Source organism: Copadichromis virginalis, linkage group LG1 (genome assembly GCF_057382275.1).
Source record: "Copadichromis virginalis isolate Kocher_CV1m ecotype Utaka linkage group LG1, C_Virginalis_male_GT1.1, whole genome shotgun sequence".
Taxonomy (NCBI): Eukaryota; Metazoa; Chordata; class Actinopteri; order Cichliformes; family Cichlidae; genus Copadichromis; species Copadichromis virginalis.
The window spans coordinates 21,364,213-21,391,348 of record NC_140618.1 but is presented as its reverse complement, the minus strand read 5'-3'; the positions used below and the strand labels follow the sequence as shown (position 1 = coordinate 21,391,348).

The 27,136-nt window shown below is 43.1% G+C and overlaps 1 protein-coding gene across 2 annotated transcripts in view; it reads right to left on the bottom strand.

Moving 5' to 3' along the window:
- Positions 1-27,136, bottom strand: part of sbf2 (SET binding factor 2) — a 107,855-nt gene that overhangs the window by 2,627 nt on the left and 78,092 nt on the right. The window contains exons 20-39 of one of the 2 annotated variants that reach the window (XM_085454301.1): positions 26,961-27,133; positions 26,634-26,707; positions 21,959-22,154; positions 21,008-21,135; positions 19,747-19,922; positions 19,477-19,610; positions 19,179-19,380; positions 18,733-18,929; positions 18,405-18,545; positions 16,802-16,885; positions 15,711-15,785; positions 13,196-13,374; positions 11,485-11,661; positions 10,944-11,045; positions 7,383-7,568; positions 6,193-6,319; positions 5,756-5,883; positions 751-975; positions 558-665; positions 253-443 (exon numbers count right to left, since the gene is read on the bottom strand). In XM_085454301.1, coding sequence (XP_085310427.1) covers positions 253-443; positions 558-665; positions 751-975; positions 5,756-5,883; positions 6,193-6,319; positions 7,383-7,568; positions 10,944-11,045; positions 11,485-11,661; positions 13,196-13,374; positions 15,711-15,785; positions 16,802-16,885; positions 18,405-18,545; positions 18,733-18,929; positions 19,179-19,380; positions 19,477-19,610; positions 19,747-19,922; positions 21,008-21,135; positions 21,959-22,154; positions 26,634-26,707; positions 26,961-27,133 — 3,003 coding nt within the window. The remainder of the gene's footprint in view (positions 1-252; positions 444-557; positions 666-750; positions 976-5,755; positions 5,884-6,192; positions 6,320-7,382; positions 7,569-10,943; positions 11,046-11,484; positions 11,662-13,195; positions 13,375-15,710; positions 15,786-16,801; positions 16,886-18,404; positions 18,546-18,732; positions 18,930-19,178; positions 19,381-19,476; positions 19,611-19,746; positions 19,923-21,007; positions 21,136-21,958; positions 22,155-26,633; positions 26,708-26,960; positions 27,134-27,136) is intronic. The other variant, XM_085454310.1, reaches the window with a different exon arrangement.

The window sequence follows — 27,136 nt, the reverse complement described above, 5'->3', positions numbered from 1 at the left end:
ATGACCGTATGTCCACCTCAGGAAACGATCCAGATATTGGAGCCAAAAGACTGTACTTTAACCTCACAGTAATTGTAAAATTACACACCCAGAGTTTAATAGAGTACAGACAATTCTCACAAAACATGACACACAGCGTACCAGAGCGCTGACTCATTTTCCAAAACTGGACTGGCCCCTCGGCAACAGCTTGTCAGCGAAACAAATGTGGACTTCTAATTTGTTCCGGAAATCGGGAAGTTCACGACCCACCTGTTCTCCTCGCTCTTGGGGGTGAACTGGTTGTAAAGTGTTGCGGCGCGGCGGTTGATCCCATTGGCTGTGGCGGTGCTGTGGTCCTCTACCAGAGCGCTGTCTGGCAGGTGCAGCATGGAGCGCCGCTGGAAGGCCTGCAGGTTAGGTGTGGAAATGAGGCCTGAGATGGACAGCGAATCCTTACAGAGCTACACACGAACAAAAAAGAAAAGAAATATTTAGACAATTAAGCAAATGCAAAGCATATGACTGCCCTTCTATGTTCAATCATAACATGTCATAAAGACTCCTCCAGCACGCACATTTCCCTCTTGCTTGAGGTCCTCCTGAATGCTCATTCTGACTCTTTCCAGAGTTGTCTGCCATTTTTCCGGGGCCTGGTTAAGCTCGCTCTCTAACCTCTCGATGTCCTGCAGCACAAAGAAGAGCCGAGTAAAGTTACCCACAAAATGACAAACAGAACAAACATTTTAAACAAAAGCTGGGGTCTCTTACAGTGAGAAGCTTGGTGATGGCGTCCGGCTGGGCGCGGCTCACGCTGCTGTAACACGGCCAGAGAATCCTCCTCTTGCTGTTGGAGATGGTGTGCAGCTCCTCCGAGCTCTCCACCCTCACAGCCATCGTCCTCCAGTCGTAACACGGCCCAGTCGACAGGGTCTCCTCTGTGAAGAAGTCCCATTTATTCAGGCTGAGGATGCTGATAGAAGGCTTCAGGATCACCTGAAACACAGACATCACATGGCTTTAAGGAGAATTTAATCTAATTCTTTAATCTAATTCAGTTTTATTTGTATAGTTCGTCTATAGGGTTTGCTACTAATCGAATGAATTGGTTGTTTTATCCCAGTCCAGCATGCCAAAGCACACCAAGGTGCATTCATTGGACTGTGAGCGTGTGAATGTTAGGTTAGAAAAGCCACCAGTGCTACCCTTCAGCCTCCCAGCTGATGTAACTATGGTATGAATTCAAAAATTCGAGGTAATTTCAGAAGCTAAAGGTCACTGAGATTTCAACTTATCTGAGATCAAGTTATTGTCTTCATAAACTTGGGTGTCTGCACCAGCAGCTCGCCTGTTGTTGCGACAACAATTCCCCATCAGCCTTTCATGTTTTTTTAAGAGGTTCTAGAAATGATCAGTAGAGTTTGCTTCCCTCTGTTCCAGAGTTTGTGGCATAAACTAGGGCTACGTCCACACTAGCCCGGATAGATTTGAAAACAGAGTTTTCGTCTGAAAACGTTCCGCGTCCACACTAGCGTTTTAAGTCGTTGTTCACAGAGTTGTTCGTCCACATTAAACGACCGAAAACGCTTATTCCAGTCCTGCGCACGCGCAAAAGCGAGTGAGAATTCAAGAATTTGAAGAAAAGCTATCTGGAGCATGTACAAACTCATATTAATCTTTTGTAGGGCTGTCAAAATTGACAGCAATCAAAACAACTGCTGTATAATGCCCTCCGCTATCTTTGTTTAATTGGCCACATGACTGTGTCACATGACTAAAATGCGTCATCGCTTTAGAAAGTCTGCGTTTCCGAGTGTCCACACTGCAACGGGACAGCTGCGTTTTGAAATGTATGCGTTTTCGAGAGCGTTTCCAAAACGCTGCGTTTTTCCTTGAGGAAAACGCCGTCTCCCGTCCACACTGAGACGGTCCAAACGAAAATGCATTAGTGTGGACGTAGCCTAGGAAAGCTGCATCACTGACAGGTTAGCGGTGCAGAGATTAAATAAGATTCAAGACCATTTAGGATTTAATATACACATGGGAGGATTTTTAAATCAACTCTGTAGAATACTTGAAGCCAACATAGCGCTGCTAAAACTCGACTTGTGTGTTTAGCTTGTATGAAGTCTCGATACGCAGCAGTATGCTGACCCTGGAAAGTCCAACAATCTACTGTGGCAACACAATGTGTAACGACTGTCTCCTTGGTGCTTTCCTATGATGATGCTCAACTTGAGATCAAAATCAGCAAATGATAAACAAAATAACTGACTGTTCAGTCTCTGTAGTTAATAAGTGTCAACTCCAAACTCACGTTGGCCACTGTAACCAAATTCTTGGTCATATATTAGGTTATTCTTTAAAGATTAGTGAAAAGTCAGTTTCCAAGATTTATATTAAAAAAATGTCTGAAACAAATTCTTTGCTGAACTTTATCTCATCTGGTCCGGCTGTGAACAGCCAAACAGCCAACCTTTAGTCCGACGAGAAAAACAAAGAAATGTTTTCACCCTGATTCACTTTGTTTCGGACAGACTTTCAGACCAAGCACAGGAAGCGGACCAAAAGCTGAAAACCAGGTCATCAGACTGGTTATCCGCATTAAAACGACACATGACGTTCACTTCGGCAACAATGTGGGCGAAGACCTATTAGGTGTGTGCAAGTTTTACTAAAATCTGACCGATACTCGAACAGGAGGAGTAGCTTCTTGGAAAACTGTCTGGAAAAGGAAGCAGCACAGTTTGAATGAAGACCCATTGTGTACAAATTTAATTACATTTTGACCAATCCTCTGGGAGGAGGAGCGTCTTTTCACGACGCCCCATTACAGGTGTAGATGCAATGAATGTTTCTCTATAAACAGAGTATCTTTAAATGCTTTATTCATTGAGAAGATGACAAATCACCATGACATCCACCCCTGCTCTAACCTGTCACTGTCAATGAGAGCAGGATGGAGGTACATAGTGTAACCACCTGTGGAGTCCCTCAGCCTCCTGGTAGATACACAGATGGTATGAATTTCAAACTCGTATGTCGGGTCGTTCTCGACTTAGTGCATTCACAAACTTGGGTGTTGATGTGGGTCGCTAATTTCATCTGCCCGCCTACCCGGCAGGTTGACGACAATACCCCGTGAGCCTTAAGCGGACACAACTAAACTAAACATATTTTAGGTGTGAAAATCAACCTTCATCAGCGAAAATGTTGGACTATGAAGCTTTCTTGGTGTCTACTGACTGCAGTCCAGGCTTCAGGCAGTTGTGATATTAAAATGATCCCTTCACGTTGGCGCTAGCGACGGTGATGGCAAAAACGTTCCACTTTGCGCAGATGAAACAAACTCAGTGTTTTAGCCTCAAACTCTGACAATAAATCATTCAGCTCGGAGGAGCCAAAACATCCAAGTGTAGCACGTTTGAGTGCTGCGTACTTTAAAAATAAAATATTATTGTAAACATGTTTGATCAGTGCACAGGCTACAAGATAGGACAGGCGAACGATTTGCCGTGAGTACTCAGGATTTGGCTGGAACATTTGTTTTCAGTCAGCTACACGGCAGAATTTTATTATTAATGCCGTTCAACCTTGAAACACTAATCCTCATCTTATTTTTGTATATTTATGTTTGCATGTGGTGTAACCACAGACCTACAGATGACGAGGATTTCTTCGGTGAGGAGATCTGATCCAGTTCTCAGTGTGTCACATCATTTACAGGAACTTTGTTTTTCTATCAGTCTCTGAAGAAAATATAAACTAAAGGTCCACAATACCATAGTTACCGATTAAAGTTTTGCTTACATGTGACAGTAGCTTTCCAACATTTTCCATCATTCCATTAAGGGAACAAGGCCCCAGTCACAGGACTACAGACTCATCTACAAGCATCTGGTTGCTGAGAAAATGCTGGGAAAACGATTCTAAAGCACCAGACATGCAGCCCTGCAGCCCCTTAGCAACCGAATGTCACCAGGGAAAAACATGTATTCCACAAACAGCTGGCAAAAACCTCCTTGTGATTGGTTTGGCTTCTTACACCTTGCTGCCATCTTAGTTTGCACGAAGTGACAGACTTGTCTACAAACACCGTCCCCAGCTGCTCTTCGGCCTGAAACTATGAAAACTGACACAAACCAGGAATGGAGACCATTTGACTTCAAAGTAAAAACATGTTGGCTGCAGCACTGAGGAGCAACTTTTACTTTGAAGGCAAACCTGTTGCTCAGGAGGTAGAGCAGGTCATCTACTAATTGGAAGGTTGTTGGTGGTTTGATCCCTGGTTTCTGCTCCAGTCTGCATTAATAAGTTTCCTGGGGCCATACTGAACCCCAAATTGATCTCACATGCATTCAATGGAGTGTGACTGTTAGATAGAAAGCACTTAGGCTTAAAAAGTGCTTGAATAAAGGAGGCAAGTTGTATAAAGTGCTATATAAAACCTGTTCCATGTAACATTTCTTGTTTGCATCACGCTTGCTCGGCTAGTAGTTAACGTTTATTGGCAAACAAACATGAAAAACTACAGGCAATTGTGGCAATCTGTTAGCAACCTAAGCAGTTGAGATTTGAGGTTGATTTGCTTACGTTTGCTGTCAAAGTAAATGGTCAAGTGTTAAATGGACTGGTTCTTCTACAGAGCTTTTTATCAGCACATGAGCACTAACAATGCTTTATCTTATTTACACACACATTCATACAAGCACTTTTTTCGACATCCAAGTACCTTCTATCTAATATTTACACACACTCCAATAAATGCATAGGGAGCAACTCGGGGTTCAGTACATTGCCCAAGAATGCTTTGGCATGTAAACTGGAGCAGCCAGGGATTGAACCACTAACCTTGGATGACCTGCTCCAGGAACCGCTGCCAACCAGTTGGAGAATACAGTTCCCTAACAACTGGTGGCTGCGATCCAATCCAATACGGCAAATAAGCCTCGAGCAATGTTTGTGTGATGCCACGTGGAGGTAGAGGAATCACTGACCCGTATTTTATCCTGCAGTGGGTGAAGTATCCTGATCATTTACATCAGGGGTGTCAAACTCATTTTACTTCACATTCAGCCCACTTTGATCTTAAATTGCTCAGACCAGTGAAACTCACCTTTCTCTTGGTGTAAAGCACTTTAACTACGCATTTAACCCATTGATCTTTATATACAAACAAACAAATAGATTTTTTTTTTACATGTTAAAGAAAAGCGTGTCAATACGACTCTTTGGGCTTAAATTGTAAGAAATAAATGTGCAAATTGACACAAAAAGTTCTGTTAGCTCATGCATACACTGTCCTGTAATTATGTATGTTTCTGATGTAAACCAATTGTAACAAGCATACATTTCTATAGCAGACAGTAAAAAAGCATTTAATTGTTTATCTAATGTTTGTTTGACACCCCAGATTTACATGGTAAAGTAAGGTGAGAACATTTTTAAGTAGCCTAATCAAATATTTTATAGCTATCCAGCTTTTATATCTGGACCCTCCTCGAATACTTTAAATGATTCATAGTTCAAAATGAGCCTACACTCGGTGCTCGTCTTCTTTTAAGACCAGTTTCACTTTTTCTGATTGGTTGGCCTTCACAAACAGAAGTTTAGGAGAGCAGGTGTGTGACACTGCTGTCCTCATAGTCATGTTATGTTTATGCTGAAGGCTCTGGCTACTAAACATCCTTCTCTGGATCCACAGCTGCACGAATCAACTATAGCTGCCTGATGTATAGGTTAAGGTGAAGGACAGAAACTTGAAGGAAACACTCACTTCATTCTCAGAGGGGCTGTACAGATAGTTGAAGAAGATGGGACTCCTCCGGTGCATCCTGTTGATGCAATCCCAGATACAGATGCCTCTCCGGGCCTGCTTATCACCCTTATCCTCAAACAACAAGCCTGCAAAAAAACACACAGGATAAGCTGACGAGGATGTGAAGCCATTACTGTTTTGACTGATGTAACAGCTTCCTGGGTAGCTGTGTGCATTCATATCAGAGATCTAGTTTCCTTTATTTACAGTGACAGAAAAGCCAGAATCTTGCTACCCAGGGAAGTGGTGTTGACGAAGAGGGGCCAAGAATCTTTTCAAATCAATAAAATTGTTGTGACTGTTAAGGAAACCACCATAGGTTCATAATTCTGTGTAACAAAGCATTTTTAGAGAAGAAGAAAATAAAAGATCCCCTCTGGTTAAAGGACACTGACCGTGTTCCAAGCGCTCGTAGTCAGAGTCCAACAGGAAGTTCTTGAAGCGGTTAGAGATGTGATGATAAGCCAGGAACTTCAGATAATACTGATTAAACTCAAACTCCAGAGGATGCTGCTCCAAAATCTGCAAGGATATGAAAAGATGGATAAAGACAGTTAGAAGGAGGTCAGCGTGTGGGCGACAGCTGCACCGTGTCCCCCTGTAGCGACTTCGCATCTATCCAGTGTATAAATGACCAATCGGAAACAGGAAAGAACCTCTCCCGCCTCTGTGAGGGCAAAGGTCAGTGATATCATTGCCGTCAGACACAATCCAGACTGAGCCAGCATGACTGCTGCTCCACGGTTCCCATCAAGCGGTGCGAGGTGGCCAATCACGGTGTCGAAAATTTGAGGCCACCTGGGTCTGCTGGCAAAAACAACAGCTGTTTTGGAGATGAGGCACTTCTATTTTGAGCTCTTGTCCGAATCCCCTGCTTCACCCCTCGTTTATAGCGCTCCAGACCCCCGGGTTCCTGCCAAACCGTCTTAGCTGCCAAGCCTTCGGTTTCAAAAGACAAATGCAGAAACTATGTGTTGATGTAAGTGTATGGGAGTGGGCCTGTGTGACCCGAGGAGACACAAAAAACCCCCACTGCACTCTCTAAAGTTAGTATTTCAGAACAGACCCGGTTCTCCGGAAATCATCTGTGTGTGTGTTTCATTCTTAACTTGAGCCCCCTCTCCCCCCCAGCCCACTTCCCCCAAATCCTAAAGCACACGCAAGCCTTCCTAGAGACTCTCAATCCCCAAAACTGTAATCTTCCACATGCGGCTGTAAACAAGCACTAAAATGTGAAGAAATGCCGAAACACGTGAACACGTACATACAGCTCAATGCTGATCACTGTACTCATGGACCATCTGTGCAGCAGCCTCGCTGCTCACTCCCCGGGTCCAATATGTTGTTGTGATTACACGTCCCGTGTTGGAAAGTGCTAAACTAAAACAATGCACCGTTACTGACAGCAGAATCGTTCGCTTTGACCCCTCGCTCACCTTTTCACTTTTCGAGGAATGTGATGAGCTCACGAACAAGCAATGAATGACATCCAGTCATGAGGGGAAAAGTGGAGAAGAGTCACGTAGCAGGGGCAGAGATCAGGGTTCAGCGTACCTGTGGTACCTATGGCAGAAGTGAGACTCACCTGGTGCACACAGTCCAGGAATTGGAGGAAGATGGGCGTAAAGCCGCTACCCTGGCTGCTGGGGCTCAGGTTGCTCCTCTGGCTGAACTTGTGGCCGAAAGACAACCATTCTTTCTCCAAAAGGACCTGAAAACCCTCAAGAGTCCGGTAGAAAGGATCGCTCAGCAGCTGCACCAAGGACACAACCTGCCGAGAGGAAGAGAGAAGCTGGCTAAGGAAAAACCCTCAATACACAAGTTCAACTTGAATGAAACAAACAAACACCCTGCAGTGTAAGAGCATGTTGTTCACATCACAGATAACTCTGGGATTAGTGGACAACCTGCTCTATCATCTCAGCCAGAGCTGCTCCTCTGGAAATATTGAGAAATAAACACATTTTATGAACGTTTTGTGAGATGCATTTAGCCTTTCTTAGTAAGTAAGAAAAATTGATTGATTGAATCGTGCTCTCGATGTAATTTATCTCACACACAAATGCAAATATGTCATCAGCCAATCATATGGCAGCAACTCAGTGCATTTAGGCATGTAGTAAAGATGCCCTGCTGAAGTTCAAACAGAGCATCGGAAGTGGGTGAAAGGGTATTTTAAATGACTCAGAGCAGCGTAGTTGTTACCGTTAGACATGTTGATCTGAGTATTTCAGAAACTGCTGATCTACTGCGAGTTTTCCAAACGACCATCTCAAGAGTTTACAGAGAATTTTTCCAAAAGGAGAAAAATCTTCAGTAAGTGGAAGCGTGTGATAATGTACAGTAACCCGAATAACTGCCTGTTAAAACAAAGGCATGCAAAAGGTCATCCTTATATAACACCTCACACTTCGAAGTGGAGTGGCTACAGCAGCAGAAGACCACACCAGGTGCTGCTCCTCTCAGATAAGAACAGGAAACTAAAGCTACAGTTCAGACTGGAAAAACATGACCTGGTGCGATGTCTCGATTGGGTCTGAATTTTGCAGTAAAAACATGAAAGCACGGATCCATCCTGCCTTGCCTTCAGGCTGGTGATTTAATGGTGTGGAGGAAATTTTCTTAGTGCACTTTGGCCCCTTCATGCCAGCGGGATGGATCTGCAGCTGATAAATCTGCAGGAAGTGTGTGATGCTATCATGTCAATATGGACCAAAATCACCAGTACCTTGTTGAATTTATGAAATGAACAATCTGAAGGTAAAAGAAACAGGTATAGCTATGAAAATTCAGATTTCTATTGTGTTTATTGTATCTGCTAGCATACAGACTGATGAGCCACAAAGGAGAGGAACCCCCATTCACTCGTATGCTGCTTTAACAGGTACCTCCCACTACAACATCCTCCCCGATGACTGCAGCCTCTTCTAGCAGGACACTGCGCCTCACCACAGACACTAATAAAGGAGGTCTGAGTGGTGATCCCACCTTTAATCTTGGGTTGTTCTGGTGACATGAAGGGCGCCTGATGGCTTTAATGCTGTGCCTGATTTGCCAGTACCTACAACACGACCTACTTTTATTTAATATTTTTATCATATATAAGTTTAAAACCCTTACATTGTGATAAATTAGATGTTGAAACATCTTATCACTAAAGGAAAGTGGCAGCTGTTTCACCACATCTGTGCATATCGTTAGTTTTTTCCACTTGTCATGGATGGTTGCAATTTAACACACTTTAGTTTAAAAAAAGAAATCTGGATGGCATGATTTTGCTTTCTATCCCCCCCTAAAAAAGCTAAATGCAATCTAAAAATGACCCTTCATCTGACAGTGCAATGTTAAAATGATCATCTGCTATCAATAACATTTATATAACGCTGGAGCTTCAGGCACACTTGAGCTCACTCCACGAAACACCAGTTGAGAATCGCTTGTCTACACATGCAATCTGGTTGGCCCACTTCCCTGCCCGTGTCTTCTCCAAGACGGCTAATGAGCCCTGACGCGTGTGGAATGAGCGGGAAGAACAGTGTATGGTTTCCCCGTGGGTTTACAAGAACATCCAGCCCTGAGTGGTAGAAAAAGCCCCCCGCAACCCAGCAATGAAATGAGCCCCCCTGCAGCAGACTGAAGAGTGGATTTAAAAAGCGAGCGCGGAATAAGAGGGGAGAGCGTATAAAGGCAGAATGGCAGAAGACAGGAAGAAGAAACCGAAAAAAAGAAAGAAGCATTCAGAAAGGCAGCGAGGATGGTTCTGCATCCTGCCTGCTGGGTGTCTATGGTCCATGGCAGGAGAGCCAGAGCATATGGAGCCCATTTGCCTGTGCGGGTCGATCTGGACCTGGCGAGTTGGAGCCGGTGGCCCGTGGAGAAAGATGCTCTGGGCCGAACACGTGCCCCGCGTAAGGGATCCACAAATTATACTTTTAAACAGCAGCTCAGGGCTGCACAAACCCCATAAACACATCTGAGGGACACACACTTGCAACACCATACATGTGCACTTTAGCAGGTCAGCATGGAAAATATGAGCTCAGAGAGCAAATATGTGAAGAAAAGCAAAGTTTAGAAGCGAACGGACACCAAGAATTGATCAGGATCTAAACAAACTATGAGTTTTCATGAATTAAATCAGCACAAATCAATGACATAAGGCCTCGAGACTTCAAACATTTTCACTTTATCAACACAGTCGGATCACCAGTCAGTAAACTGAGTGAAACGGCCAGAAGAAGCAGGTGCAGTCTGAACGGATGCCGTGGGTGTCCGTGGGGAATCCTTAAAAATGTGATCAATGTCCAAAAATCACATTTAAGTGTTACAAAACGTGTTTTTTTGCTTTCAGTCTTAATTTGTGAGTCTAGAATGACAGCAGGAGATACATAAGAAGTTCAGAGGTACCCTCTCCCCCTCACATTTAGCCTCTTTTTAAAAAGGATACTCCAAAGCTCTGAAGCACTTTGTTCATCGGAGTCAAAGAGACAACATTGCCGTAATATTGCAAAACACACTGAATTAATAGCTCAGCTGTGTAAAGTGCTTTGAGTAGAGCACTCAGGTGGAGTAGAAAAACGCTAAATTAGAATGAGTCCATTCAGAATATGAATTGAGATTATAAGTAGTACTTTTGAATGATCTCTAGTTTGCCGTGATTGCAGAAGGGTTGATGGCATTCAAAATACCCGCCCTGTGTTTAGCGGTTGAATGACTGTGCGGCTGCATCTGGATCCTTTTTACACCTATGAGTTTGCATTTCTGCGTTTCTTTTCATCCTCGCTGAACACTTTGTCCCCACTTTAGTGCAGATGAGGGCTGATAATGAGAGTTTTTACCCCAGACGCCCTTCCTGATGGGGATCTTTCACTGGTTGGGCAAATATGTAACCCACTACACTTGCAAACAAATGTTAAAAGTTACTCATAATAAAGTAAACTGTCACCTATTTTCTGTTAGTAATTAAACTTTAATAACAACTTTTTAAACTCCAGTTTGTATCTAGAAAATCTATATGTGTGGGAAAATACCTAAAGGACAAATCTTGCACCGTTTTAAACCTCCCTCTGGATATTTTGCCCTTCTTCACATCTGTCCCGTTTTCTTTATGTATTTTTTATGAATGGCGTTGGTGCATTTTTCTCACTTGTGTGGTAATGTCCCAGCCGTCCTCCAGGCTGAGCAGAACAGATGAGCCACTGTCCATAAGCTCCACCAGAAACAGCGCCAGCTGCAGGATCTTCTGAAGCTGCGGGAGGCCAACATATGTGCATGTGAACAAATATGCTAAACACAGACCCAACATTTATCCTCTCTGTGCATATACTGCCATGTTTGGTCTGCCAGTAGACTGCCTTCTTGTTTCTCACAGATAGCATTTGTCAACCATGTGGAATATGTTCAATTTAAGGCCGCTGGGGGTCAATCAGATAAACAGCAAGATAAGGGGTCTCCTCCCACTGCATCGCTGTAAATCTGTTTCTCTTGGGAAAATGGCTTCAGAGAGGATTCACATAATTTATCCATTATGTGAATCTGATACACAGGATGAAGAGAAAGAGTGGACCGATGGGTCATTCTCACACGCTTTTAAGAGTCAGACTCCCGCGTTAGATCAGATGGTTTCTAGACCTGAATGCTGTCTGTTTGCAGATCATAAAAATGGCATGCTTTGTGTGTTTCATTACCTGCTGGATCCATTCGGAGTCTTCCAAGGCTTTGAGGAAGGAGTCCTCCGAGTCCGACGAGGTGGCGCTTGGAGCACAGGCCCTCAGCAGTTTTTTAAAAGCAGCTTTCACCTGCCGTGTGTCTGCAAAGTCCACTGGCACCAGCTCACAGTTCAGAGAGGAGTCCACTCGGAGGCCCTGCAGACAGAGGAATGTAAATTTCAACTAAGAGAAAAATACAACAGTGTGCGCAAAGTACAAAAAACAGATACAGCACGCCACTAAAAACGCTGCCTTTATATCAAAGTTAAAGGAAATAAAACGGCTCATTTCAGACCGTGGATGAACTGAGGTGCTGAGCGCAGCCCAGTGTGTAATAGATAAGAATTATAAAACTGCGAATCGTGCAAACTGCAGAAGCGCAAGATGTTTTTAGTCGACACGGCTCCTCGGCATGCTTCAACGGTGTGTGAAATATGTTTCTTGATGCGTGAATGAAAAATAGAGAAACAAACTGAACTGTGTGACGCACTCGTGCACTGTCCTGCACTGTGGTGGACTTCGCCTCGCATTTATAGACTTGCCTTTAACCTCTTGCATGCTGTAACTGTTAAAAGGAGGGGAGCAGTGCTGACGTCAGTGGCTTCTCCTGCAGATCAGAAGTCATTCTACTTGTGTCTTATGGATGAAAGAACAGCTAGCCAAGCAGAGATTGCAGACAAGGACACGGGTAGCTGCACACTCCACGGGCGAGAAGTCATTCCTGTTACAGACGCTCACCGTCTGATGACAAAATTTACGTCATTTGGACCCAAAAACAACACCAGCAGACTATCGGACGCCAAAACTATAACACACCTCTCAGAGGCTTTGTATTACAAGTTGTACTGGCACAGGTGAGTCTTTGTAATTGTAGGCTATTTCACTGAATCAGCACACTTGGATTAAAAAAAGTGAAAACTGCATAAATGCATAAGATTAAGTGTTTCTGTGAGTTTAAACACAAACCGTTTCATCAGATGTGCTAGTTTTTGACTTTCTCCTTATAATTCCACATGAATTAAACCAACAATTATCCTTTGATACATCAAACTATTCCTGTGCAAGACAACCTGGCCTGAAAACTCCAGACAAACGGCAATGTTTTACAAATCCATTTTACAGCAAGTAGCATGAGCTAGAAAACCCGTGTCTTGATGCACGCTCAATAATCCAGGTAAGGAAAGTTAATCTGTTCATGTGAACGAAGCGTTTTCAGTGAGAGAAACTGTTCATCCACTCATCCAGGTGACTTCGGTGTGACTGCAGATCCCCCTTAGTCTTATAAACAGCACAGCCTCATTGTCAAAATCTCTGATCAACGGCCACGAATACTATTGACAGAGACTTGTGGCATCACAGGTGAAAGATGGTTCAGTGATGGTCTACGTCACTGAACCATCCATTAACTCCACCTCTTTACAACATTTATGTTGCCTCAGAAGTGTTTAATTTAACTATATTTTGACTGCTGGGTCTCTGTTAAAAGTGGTGTTCTACTGGACTTCATTATACCCCTTTACACATCTACTACACCACCACCAATAAAACATAATTTAACACATATGACAGTGTAAGAAACATTATAGGTTTCATAAAAGAGGCCACTGAGTGCAAATATAAAACGATATACTACAACAACTCATAGCAAACATGTCCTCTCAGTCTCCGGCCGCTTTGTTTGCATTCTCACCCTTAGATGTGACTTTTCCCCGAAGATGTAAAGGGCTGCTTGATGTTTGAGGAGTTGAGCCTGCAGACTGTGGCTCCCTGCAGGGGGTGCCAGATCCTTCCCTGCTAGTCTGGCACCCACGTCGGCTGCCAGCGGATGCTGACCGAGTCTGCTGCTGGAGCGCAGGCTGGCCCACATGCCTGCAAACACACACACACGCGAACAGAAGTCACACACACACATGCATGAGCCGGCTAGTTCGAATGCCAGAGATGTACACATGCTGTCAAACAAACTAAGACCGAATGATGAACAGCGCATGACATGCGAGCTACGTTTACATGCACAGCAGTACAACGGCTATTATGTAAACACCTTCATTCCTTCAGTCCATGAACAAAGCGACTGCTCTGAGAGTCGGATGTGCTGGGATATTAGAAGCAGAAGTTGCTGGAATTTTTAGCAAGTCAACAAGTCTAGATGGTGTTTCTCTGAAAACAGCATGCAACGCCTTCCAAGCAGCATGAACCACTGCCAGAAGGACGTGATTTTTCACAATAATCACTTTCAGGCCTTTTTCAGTTGCACTTGCGGAGTTATCAAACCACAACTGTCAGCTGCTGTAGCCGGGTCAATTATACAAGAGCATAAATTGGTGAAGTTTCAGCGACGCCTCGATTCAGCACGTTTAAACCGACGGGCTTCGTAATTAAAGTTTACAATGAAAACCGAACACAAGCTGTCCGTTTTCTTTTCCTTCAGACAAGATCAACAATGTAACTGTTCCCACCTGACTGACATACCTGCTGACTGTTGGTTAGACCTTTTATGATTGCGAGACAAACAGGAAATCAAACCACGTCATCACCACTGCTGGGGTGGTCACTTCTGAAATGTAATAGTTTCCAGATAGTCTGCTTGGCAACTTTTTGAATCAAATTAGTGAAAAATAAAAGTTAATTTCTATTTGAATACCCATCTTAAAAATGTCTCCTCATTAAGCTGCAGTTAAATAAGCTTTGCCCAAAGTTAGAACAGTAATTCTAAATGATTATTTTTCCAGGCTGAAGATGAAACGTAATAAAAAGTACTGCTCTTGTCCTTGACGCGGCTAGCTCGTTTTGACTCTGGTCGCCCAGAACTACGAGCACAGATTTGACCAGCAGACAGAAGGTGATGGAAATCTTAAATCTTAGTAAATACTACTAAACATGAATGAATGAATACAGCCCAGATGTTCAGATGTAAACCCTGTAAACAGATTGTGCATTTTCATACGCAAGCAAGGGCCATTACAGTCTGAGCTCCACTGACAAAATGATTTTACTTTAATTAGATTTAGTTTATTTTATATGTTCGAAAATAACAAAATGAGCACAGAATAGGAAGCCCCAAAATATTGGCCACTGCTGCCGTTGGCGGTGGATTTCCAGGTGTTTGTAAGCAGGGATTGTCAAAATCACTTTAGATTGCGGGCCACATACTTCGATCTAAAGTGGGTCAGACCTGGGAAATTCTCCTTCCTTTCAGTGTAAAGATGTTTAACTACGCATTTAATCCCTGAGGTATCTTAATGTGAGATAAAAGAACTGCAAGTTCAACACTACGTCTAAGAGTTATGAAGAAATGCTGCTGTAGAAAACGAGCGCTTATTTATTTACTAAGAAGTAATTGTGCGAAATTACAGAAAAACTTCTGGTAGGTCCCAGAAAGCCCTCTTAATTATTAAACAGAAACTTTTTGTTAATTCACAGAAAATGCCCTCTTTTAAAAAAATATGGGCCTATTGTGACAAAAACGAAATGATATTTCTGTATCAGATAGCGACAGGGTCTTTTCTGTCATTTAATTTTAATGTAATTTTTCAAAACCATTGAATGGGCTGGATTGGATTTTTAATCCGGACCTTATGTTTGACACCCCTGCTGTATGATGTTGTGCTCAAATTTGGAGAGAAAAGCATAAAAACCATCATTAACTCCATATTTATTCTATATAAGCGCACTTTATTCCAATTAAAACTACACATAACTAGTTGCTCACACACCACTTGTCTAAACATGCAAAATATCTAAGAATTGTCATCTCAGATCTTTACTCGTCAACTAAATCCTACTCCTTTGAGTCAGGCTTACAGAATATTCAAGCTGTCTTTATTACACTGCAGGATCGCAGGGGCCTCATTTTGTGTGATTCCCGATTTGTTGTGCCATAACAAACAGCTCACCCCCCCCAGCCTTAACTTGCCGCTGACTGACCACAGTTAGCCCTGCTGAGCCAACACATTAACAATGGAAAAGACCACATTAGAGCCACCACTTCGGTTTGTGAAAAACCACAGCTCCCAGAGGAGCGCCCACAAAGTCAGTGAAGATTAGCACTGCGTCCCAGAAGGTCTTTGTGAGGCATTTGCAGCACAGTGCACTGTGACCCTCGGCGCGGTTAGTGAGCATTTGCGTAGGTTAGGAGTGTTAAAGAAGACGAGAGGTGCTGTTATGAGTGCTGGCAGAGGAGAGAAGGAACAATATCACTATACCTTGATTGGGGATTTTCTCCTTACTGGCAGGCTTTTGGTTTGAGTGAGTGAACAGTTTATCTCTGTACTCAAGCACTGGGTGGATGTTTTGTCGAGGAGACAGGGCGAGGGGGTATGGAAAACACAAATCACGTCAACATCAAATGAACCAACACGACCACCAACCCTACCAAAGATTTCAGATTACAGACTAAAACATGCAAATGAGGATCGGCTATTATTTATTCCGAATGATCGAGTGAATGATGGTTGCATGCATGAATAAGATTGTTTGTGGTTTGGTTATAAATGATGGCGTGAAGACAAAAGGCTCGTATTTAAGCTTGTTTTTTGGGGCTTTTGCAGATAACACATGCAAATAAAACAGTAATTAAATTCACATGAAGTTCAAGGCACAGTTTTGCATGGCAAATCCTCTGGATCTTAAGAGAAGACGTTACATAGCGTTACATAGCGATGGGTTAAGTAAAACCCTGTGTCATCCTTTTAGGGCATTTACAAAAAAAAAAGAAAAAAAAAGATGACTCACAGTTTCAGCGACGCCTTAAAATATTTGACCTTCATCTGACTAACACGTCGGACACTTTGTTTCCAAGAAATCACATTCCAGTTCGAGCACTCATCGCGATGTGTCAGCTTTGACGGTACATTAAGCTTTTATTTGATAAGTTACAATAATGCTAACGTGGCAAGAAATACGGGTCACAGTTAATGCAGTTAATGTAGCCCCAAGTTTCTCTTATGAGATATAAATCCTTAAATTTCACATAATTATATTTCTTGAAGTTGAAATTGGATGCACGTTTATAGCTATAAGGTACAGATGGCCCCAAAGATAACCAGCAAATAGCTGCTTGATGCTTTCAGTCTGGGGAGTAATGCTTCAGAGGTTACCCAACACTCATAATGTACGCTGTAATCACAACTCCTTAAAGTATGGTGTGTCTGAAGAGATGCAGAAAGCACAAATCCCTGTTTGCTCACTTTCTTTCAAATAACTATGTAATTGTAACAGTTCTGGTGTTTCATATTTCACCAGGCAGCAAGGACGCACATGAAGTGCCAAGCAGGAAACAGAGAAAACCACTCACCTCCTCGAGTAAAGCTGTTTGAGAATGGGATGTCTAAATGGACAGGAGCCATCTTTGGCATCCTGGATATTCTCCTTTCACTGCCTGGAAAACATTCACACAGCACACAGGTGTCCATTACAAACACACGGAGTAAACAGTGAGACACGAGTGAGATCTAAGAAACTAAATCAAATTTGATTTTAGGATCACTCATTGTAGCAACTTTTGATCAGACTTAAATCCCAGTTTTCCCATTAAGAACCATCAATGTGACCTGGGTTATTTAAACACATGAAAATTCAGTTAAATCGTAAGCATGCACAGGATTTGTGCTTGTGTGTGTGTGTGCGTGTGTGTGTATAGAGTTTATTCAGGATACAGGCAGAAGGAGGTGAAGTCAGAGGAGATGGATTGGGTGGTCAGTGACCTCAGGCTGTCCTTTGATTCTTACACAACCTTTCATTGTACAAAATTTCCTTCTTAATTTCAATAAATATCACACTCTGTAATGCTCCCATACAGTCACTCTCCCCTATTGCACTCATACACACACAAAGATAAGGTGGTAAAAAAATAACTGCTGACCAGAGCGAACACAGAAAGGAAGAGAATGACTACCTGAGAAAAAAAACACACAGAGCCGCAGAAAACTAAAATAACTTTGTGGAGTGCAAGTCTGCAGTTTTTCTGAAGACGTGAACTCTGCATGGCCTCTTGTCCCTTTTGAAACGAACTTGTTCCCCCCGCCCCAAGAAAAAAAAATTGTAGTACAATTATGGTCAGTGTAACGGAGCAATAAACGCTGTAAAGCGGCATACTGTAAAGTTGTCTGATATAAGGTAGCAACCAATTTTTGCAAGTTGGATTTACTGGAGATTTACACGACTTGATGGTGGAGGTCAGCCACAACCCGAGTAAAAGGTTGTGCTCTTTCTCATGCCCTACAGTTTGACCAACAGCCTTTAACGTTCACTGATAACACTGATGGCAGCCGTCCATTTATTGTACATGTCCTCATTTCAGGCACTCGGCACAGATCATGGGTGTGCCTTTGTGGGAAAATGGAATGAGAGAGACGTCGTCGGTGTTTGACTTACGACGAAGATTTAAGGCTCAGAAATCAAAAGAACAGAAGCATTTTGTCTCCACTAAGTCAGAGACTGAAACAGGAAAAGGAGTCAGATTCTCACATCACTGAGAATACTGAGAGAAGTTTGAAAAAGCCTCGCTGTTGCCAATCTTAAAATTGTGAAACCACAGGAATGTTCGGCCTAAAAGTTGGAACCAGTGAGTCCGTGGTGATGAAAGGAGCTACCTCAAAAAAATGTAAAGATAGTTCTCAGATAGAGTTCACAGATTATAGCTACCACTAATTTCTTCCCATGGAAATGGTCAATATACTATTCTTTGGTTCTAAAATTGATGAAAATGTGGGCTGAAAAATACATTAAGAATAAAACATGCAAACCACGGCATAACTGGGACTGGGTCTACCATCAGCACAGTGGACAGAAAGTAGGAGATGCATTTTAACAAATACCAACACGAATCATTATGAACCTTTATGGTGTTTGTGAGACATAAAATATACAGTGAACATTACAATCTTCTTGAAGTGTACCTGGCGAGAGGCCTATCAGGGAGCGGTTGGTCAGGGTGTTGTTTCCATTCATTTTAAAGTAGATCGGGATGGAGTCCAGAATAGCCTGCAGGTACTTCTCCTGTTCAAGACTACTGGATGAATCTGAGGATGAGGCAGGGGCTAAAAAGAGAAAAAAAGTGAATGACTTCTATAATAAAAGCTGTTTGAATAACAGACTTTGTGATAAGTTTTATAAGGAAGATTTATATGAACATTAAAAAAAAATTTTTTTCCACTAGTTGCTTCATCAGAAAACCTGTAATCATTTACAAACAGAACATCTGTGCCTGTCAGCACGTAAGCACACCTGTTGAGGACGGGTTCTGCGACTTGAACAGCCCCACTACACTCTTGCCATGAAAGCCTCCTGAGCGGAGCAGAACGGCTTTGGTGCGCGGGTGTTTCCAGCACACAACAGGCAGACGGTTGTGTCTGAAGCAACGGGCTACTTTGTGTAAACCGCTGTCCTGTACAGCCTGAGGAACAACCAGCAGTCCCGGGTAGCTGTCACAGAGAGAGAAAGTGTTAACATCTGTCTAACATCGGTGAGCTGCTGCAAAGCCACACAAATATGACCGCAATTAAAAAGCCTCCTGCAGAAGTTTGTGTTTTTGCACACAGATAAGAACAATAATTCAGTCAAACATCCCCTCCGCAGGCCTTTTGAGATTCTCAGGCTTGCCTACTTATGAAATCGGTGACATCAGCACATGTAGGGTAAATAAGACAACCTCTAGGCGAGAGGCGGTGTACCTGCGGCACAGCGAGTAGAGTCTGTTCACGGCCGTGATCCTGAACTGCTCGCCGGACTTGGAGCGGGACGAGTTGGCGGTGATGGTGCCCATTCCCAGACGCTGGTAGTCACGGAAGCACGACTGCTCCACAAGCTGCTCCATGGTGGACTTCTCCGAAGCTCTCAAAGTGCTGCTGGGTGGCGGCTCACCATCGTCCGATACTACAACACAAACAGCATTTTCTTCAGTTTGTTTTTCCCCCCTTTCCCATTCTTCCACGTCCAAAAGTCACCACATTAAAATATGTCGCTTCTCACTTGAAATATCGTCATCTTCATGCCAGGTCATTCTGCTGCCTCTGTCATTCTTCTTCAGCGAGGGCTGGCTACCTCGGCCCATGGTGATCTTTCCAGCCCTCTTTGCTCCCTTGACAATCGTCTTTGACAGTGTTCTGCGAGGAGTACAGAGCAGAAATGATTTACTGTGGCATCAAAACCCACTCATAACAATATCTCAGATAACCATGTGTGAGACTGTGTGATTCATGCACGGAAACAACGCTCGGTGAGCTGGCACGCACTACAAACCTGAACCCAGTGTTTCTCTCTTTTTGCTTTGGAAGGATTAGCTGAGGTGCTGTTTGTCCTGCAGCAAATGCAAAGGAGCTGAAGATGGACTGTGGGTAGCGGATTCTCTGCAGGTGCTTCCTGAAGATCTCCACCATCTCTGAGCTCACCTCCTCATCAAAAGCCACTTTAATCAGCTGCAAAAGACAGTTGGTTAAACAGACTGCTTAATCACACAAGCAACGATTCAAATACAGCATTTCAAGTGCAAACTGCAACGGTGAAAAATGAAGCAAAAAATGCTGCTTTATCATTTATGTTTACTCCAACAAGGACCTCAATTTACAAGAAGAACTTCAGGTTGTATTAAAAAAAAAGAGGTAAAACGAGCAACTGAGACCATAAACTCACGAGGAAAGAGTGACAATGACACTAATCTGACCTAAGTTCAGTCAGTGCACTTAACCTCTAGACCATGTTTGTGCTGTTTGTGCCTTTGGGGCCATTTTAAATACATAATCTTACACATAATACGGACTGCTGTGTGTTTACTTGAACTAAGAATCCACCCCAGAAGTTGTGCTTTAGTTTTGGTGAATAAAATTTTATTATTTAGCACTAATTAACTGTAATTGCACTTTGATAACCAAGCTACGGAGAGTTATTTAACTTCTCATACATATCTGGTGACTTCTGGCTCCAACACAGAACAAAATGCCAAAAGACCAAAAATGCATGCCACCACAAACCAATCAATGGATGATGTCACAGTGTTTTTTATACGGTGGGGCATCGTGACGCACTTCGGCAAGTTGATTTAAGAGATTTGCTCATCTGTACCAATCTGCCCACATATGGTTTCTGCACAGACACGTACACGCACAGAACAGCACAATAAAAACTGTAGAGATGGCCACACAACTCAAGTGACCCGCACTCACTTCCATCATCCCTGGCAGTAAAAAGACAGGAATGAGCCATAAAATTTTTACAACGGTACATCCAAAGAGTAAAAACACATGCTTGGCTGAAAATTATAATGATGTGCCACACCGAATGTTACGGTGTAATTAGTTGTCCAATCTTTTAGTTTGTGATGTGCTTCTTTTTTTTTTAGAATCTTTTGCAGCTCACCGAGTAACGAACGAGATCCAGTTCATAAAATAATGTGAAATAATATTTGAGTACCACATATTAAGCTTCAGGCTTCATCCTCTCCCAACCAAGCAATTGAACATCGTGTATTCATGCTAATTTGAGAGAAGCGTGCTTCAGTGTCTACCTGAAACGTTGCAGAGCGGAGCTGCAGGCCTTCCTGCATGTTCTGCTGCAGCTGGTTCTGGATGCTGATCTTCTTCTCTTTGGTCAGAGTGGACACTGGGAAAGCTCTGATCACTGCCTGCTCCCCCACTGCATACAAACACACCAGCATCTTGTTATTATACATACAACCCCAATACTGCATGCCCATGATGTTCAGTCCCTCAGGTGCATTAATGCCGATGGCAGCTAACATATCTGGACAGGTGCCATCCGTGCTGAAAGGTATATACAGGTTTTAGAGCAACATATGCTCCGATCCAGAGTACATATTTTTCAGGGAACACTAAACTGCTTCTATTACAAAAACATGGCTTCATGGTAAAAGACGTGTGTGCTGAACTGGCTTGCCTGCAGTCCAGACCTTTCACCAAGTGAAAACATTTGGTGCATCATCAAATGAAAGAAGACAAAGAAGACCCAGGACTGCTGAGCAGCTAGAAGGTTATATCAGACAACAATGGGACAACATTCCTCTTCCAAAAGTTCAGGAGCTGCCCTCCTCAGTTCCCAGACATTTATGGATTCAATTAGATTCAGTTCAGTTTTATTTATATACCAATGAATCACCACAACAGTTGCCTCAATGCTCTGTGGTTAAAAGAAGAGTGGATGCTACACAGTGATTTCTTGAGACATGTTGCTGCCATCAAATTCAGATTCAGTCTTTTTAAACATTTGATGTTTTTTTATGTTCTGTTGTGATTAAAATACGAGATTAAGAAATTTGTAAATCACTGCATTCTGCTTACATTTTAAACAGCGTCTCAACTCATCAGGATTTGGGTTAGTATCCGATGCCCCTTACTGACAAAACAGACTTTTGCTTTTTTAGTTTAACACTGAAAATTAGCCAATAAAAACAAAACATATGAGTATTTTTCCATTTTATTGAGACTGTTTTTGTACTCACCCAGTGGATCATGTGGGATGCCTTTAAAGATGACGCGGTACGTGGTGAGAAACAGAGCTCCCTCTGCTGGCAAGATGTGCGGGCCCCCAAGGAGGCCCCCTGTGGCCTCCTCCCTGCCATTGGGGTCCAGAAGCACCCGCAGCCCCTCCGCAACCAACTCTTCTCCAGGAAGCAGCGCTGGACGCAGAATCTTAGGCTGAAAGGTAAAAGCATAATAACCCATCACGTCTACAAACACATGCGAGATCCAATTTAGACATTTTTCATTGACAACAAGGTGCTCAAAATTAAGCGCATGTGCGTCACTGAAATCAATTTGTCTTCATAATGTCAAATCACAGCACCGCATGAATTTCTTGGACAAACTTAAGCTACGCACAAACGTCATCATTGAATAAAAAAGAAAAAACACCCCACACATCTTGCAAGCACACTAGTCATCAAACGGCGTTCAGAAATTAAACATCCAACAAAAACAAATTCCTACTCTCTGCGGAGGCCAATTTACCATTTCTACTCTCCTGAAAAACTCATGATCTACTTTTTAAGTGAAAATGTTTCTGTTTTATGCAGCTCACTGAACCGAGTAAGGACTGGTTTTCACTTTATGTCCTCAACATCTGGAAACTGACTGATGTTCTATAGGTGAAAAAAAGTGCATCACAACAGACCTTTGTAATCATATAATTCAAAAAGCAGCTGATACACAGTACATTCTGTTCCCTCTTTTAATCATTTTGCAATAAAAAACAACAACAATAAAAAGGTGCACTAATGTTACGTTGGAACACATACTTGTATAAGCGGCGTCTTTTAACAGTAAATACCTTACATTTTTGTGCGAATGCTGATTCAGCTGCAATGGCTGAAATTAGTTTCGGTTTAAACTCGCTTTCCCAGAGACGCATGCGACTGACTCATGTCTTTGTTTCGCAATTTGCTTGATAATTAACTGGCTGCCGAGTATCTACTAAAGCAGTATCTACTATACAGTGGGGCAAAAAAGTATTTAGTCAGCCACCGATTGTGCAAGTTCCCCCACTTAAAATGATGACAGAGGTCAGTAATTTGCACCAGAGGTACACTTCAACTGTGAGAGACAGAATGTGAAAAAAAAATCCATGAATCCACATGGTAGGATTTGTAAAGAATTTATTCGTAAATGAGGGTGGAAAATAAGTATTTGGTCACCTCAAACAAGGAAAATCTCTGGCTCTCACAGACCTGTAACGTCTTCTGTAAGAAGCTTTTCTGTCCCCCACTCGTTACCTGTATGAATGGCACCTGTTTGAACTCATCATCTGTATAAAAGACACCTGTCCACAGCCTCAAACAGTCAGACTCCAAACTCCGCCATGGCCAAGACCAAAGAGCTTTCGAAGGACACCAGGAAAAGTATTGTAGACCTGCACCAGACTGGGAAGAGTGAATCTACAATAGGCAAGCAGCTTGGTGTGAAAAAATCAACTGTGGGAGCAATCATCAGAAAATGGAAGACATACAAGACCACTGATAATCTCCCTCGATCTGGGGCTCCACGCAAGATCTCATCCCGTGGGGTCAAAATGATCATGAGAACGGTGAGCAAAGATCCCAGAACCACACGGGGGGACCTGGTGAATGACCTGCAGAGAGCTGGGACCAAAGTAACAAAGGTCACCATCAGTAACACACTACAACGGCAGGGAATCAAATCCCGCAGTGCCAGACGTGTTCCGCTGCTGAAGCCAGTGCATGTCCAGGCCCGTCTGAAGTTTGCCAGAGAGCACATGGATGATACAGCAGAGGATTGGGAGAATGTCATGTGGTCAGATGAAACCAAAGTAGAACTTTTTGGTATAAACTCAACTCGTCGTGTTTGGAGGAAGAAGAATACTGAGTTGCATCCCAAGAACACCATACCTACTGTGAAGCATGGGGGTGGAAACATCATGCTATGGGGCTGTTTTTCTGCCAAGGGGACAGGACGACTGATCCGTGTTAAGGACAGAATGAATGGGGCCATGTATCGTGAGATTTTGAGCCAAAACCTCCTTCCATCAGTGAGAACTTTGAAGATGAAACGAGGCTGGGTCTTCCAACATGACAATGATCCAAAACACACTGCCCGGGCAACAAAGGAGTGGCTCCGTAAGAAGCATTTGAAAGTCCTGGAGTGGCCTAGCCAGTCTCCAGACCTCAACCCCATAGAAAATCTGTGGCGGGAGTTGAAAGTCCATGTTGCTCGGCGACAGCCCCAAAACATCACTGCTCTCGAGAAGATCTGCATGGAGGAATGGGCCAAAATACCAGCTACTGTGTGTGCAAACCTGGTAAAGACCTATAGTAAACGTTTGACCTCTGTTATTGCCAACAAAGGTTATGTTACAAAGTATTGAGTTGTATTTTTGTTATTGACCAAATACTTATTTTCCACCCTGATTTACGAATAAATTCTTTACAAATCCTACCATGTGGATTCATGGCTTTTTTTTTCACATTCTGTCTCTCACAGTTGAAGTGTACCTCTGGTGCAAATTACTGACCTCTGTCATCATTTTAGGTGGGGGAACTTGCACAATCGGTGGCTGACTAAATACTTTTTTGCCCCACTGTAAGTCAACAGTCAGGTCTGCACCCTGCGCTGCTTCGGCTCCTTCTGGCCTCCACAGTCAGCAGAAACACTCAGTTGTTCCATTGTCACAAATTGAGGAGGGACGTTAGATCATTCACAACATTTCCCATTAAGGCCACACCTGACCTGTGGGAACGAAGCTCCAGCCAGGAGATAATAGCTTCTTGTCCTCGAATGAACAGCGAGACCAAGAAGAAAGTCCCTCTGCACCTCATTACTGCTGCGAGCTCGGCTGCTTATTGTTGCTGCACCTTAAAAGCATGCACTGCTTTCCTTCTTTAGGGTTATTGCTGCCATTACTACTATTCAGACTTGTCACAAAGCCAGAGTCGGTGTTGTTTACACACTTTCAGCATGTTTTGGCATGATGCTCGCAGCCCAAGATGGAAGCCTTATCCGACACATAAACATGTGAGTAGCTAACCAAAAGCTGCAGCAGACAGACAGCTCTCCGCTGTGTCCAGGTTGCTCCCTAAGCAGCATTGGCATAATGTTTTAATGCATGTATAATTGTGTGATTTATCAAAAGCTGGCAGGCGTGTGGTAGAGCGAGGTCCAAAAGACTAAGTGGTAAAATATGAAAGTGTGATGATATCTGGAAAACACTGGATGACATTAGCTGGATGCAGAGTTGCAGCAAACCAGACCAAACTGAGCACGTGGACTAAACTAAGAGACATGAGTAAAAGTCTTCATTAAGTCAACAGTGCAGAAGAATACAGTGTTTAAAATTAGTCTGTGGTTGTCTGTGTTAGCTCTGCACAGACTGAAGACCTTTCATCCTGTTTCAGCTATAGCATGCTCCCCTCTGTAACCCCGATTTAGATAAGCGGAGGAGGACAATGGACTGGATGGATGGAAGCATTATGTCAAGTAATCCAGATTTATTTTTCTCAGTTATCAATAAAGCATAGAGTATATATATAAAATATAACCATCGCCACAGTAAATGGTAAATGGACTGATTCTCTCACCCATTCACACAAGCACTTTCTTCTATGCTTTTAAGCGCTTTCTAGCTAACATTCACGCACATTCATACCCTGATGGATGCATCGGAAAGCAACATGGGGTTAGTATCTTGCTCAAGGATATTTGGCATGCAGAGCGGGGGAGCCAGGGATCAAACCACCAACCTTCCGATCAGTAGATGACCTCCTCTACCTCCTGAGCTACAGCCATAGTGACGTCAGCTATTAACCATGGCGGGGCAGAGCTCACTAAGAAACCAGACACGCCATCAGGAAAGTGTTTACTGAGGTCTTAAACAAGTAGCAGTCGATAGACTTTTGTACAATTTGATTTTATTTTGCAATCAAAAGATTCACCCCCTGCTGGCCAGTGGTGAAACTGCAGGATTTAAGGAAGGCTATACCCATCTTTTAAATACAGTCTATGACATAGAACCAGATGCCTCAGATGTGATCTGCTTTTTCATATTTGCCTGTTCAACGAGTTCTTTTGGAATATAACTTTTAGCTTGCGCCTGTTGTTAGATGATAAGTATGTGATGAAAACTTAAATTAACAAACTATGAAAGCGAATTTTTAAGTGTGTTACCAGTGGACTCCTCACCCATTTGTAGTAACTTGCAATAATATGGGTCAAGTTCTCTATAGGTTATTATTATAAATGGAATGAAATGGATCTAAAAAAAAGGTCTGCCCCAATTGATCTAAGGCTTGGCTATTAGACAGATGACTCTAGGCTTTCTCCTGGAAACTACTTGATCAGTTTTCCCCCCTAATTGTACTGTCATTAACTTTGAATGTGCTAACTAAGGCCTGCACAGTGTGAGCTGTAGCTCTTGGGTCTTTTGCACTCTCTCTGAGCATTGCTTTGTCTGAATCAACTGCTGATGATCAATTAATCAAGTGCATTTGATTAGCAGCATCTGGCTGCTGTTTACCCTCCTAATTCCTATGGAGGCAGTAAAAGTGTATTTAGTTTTAATCATTTGAAGACTTTTTCATGTGAATGTAGCTGCATAAATACTGTATATACAGCTGCTGGGTCTATGTAGCATAGAGTCCCAGCAGCTTAGTGAGAAACAGCACTCACCTTCTGAATAGGAGGTAACCTCCTGCTCTCGCGGTGAACCGCCTCCAGCGCCTCAATCTGCATAGCTACAATGCCTGTAGGTCAGAAGCTGGGGTCAGTTACCATGTGTACACACACACACACACACACACACACACACATGCATGTGTGTGCTTTCTATCAGGATGTGTATTTACAGGTTTTGACATGCCAGGAGTTTAATGAGCTCACAGGCCTCTGTTGCTGTTGGCCTGAGCTGAGAAAACACAAATCGAAGGTTTTACTCTGAATACAGCTGAGGGAATCAGGGTGGTGACAGAGAGTGAATAAATACAGTTAGTGCTGTACCTGGGATCATGCTGTGCAGGCTCTTAATGTGCTCCTGTGTCACGCCGCTCTCTGTGCACACCTTATCGATGAAGCGGGCCACAAACCGAACCACAGAGTTGGCGACGTCGCTGTTTTCCGAGTCCTCAAACCCACTTTCAGTATCAAAGCTCTCTGCCACACTGCCAGCAATGCTG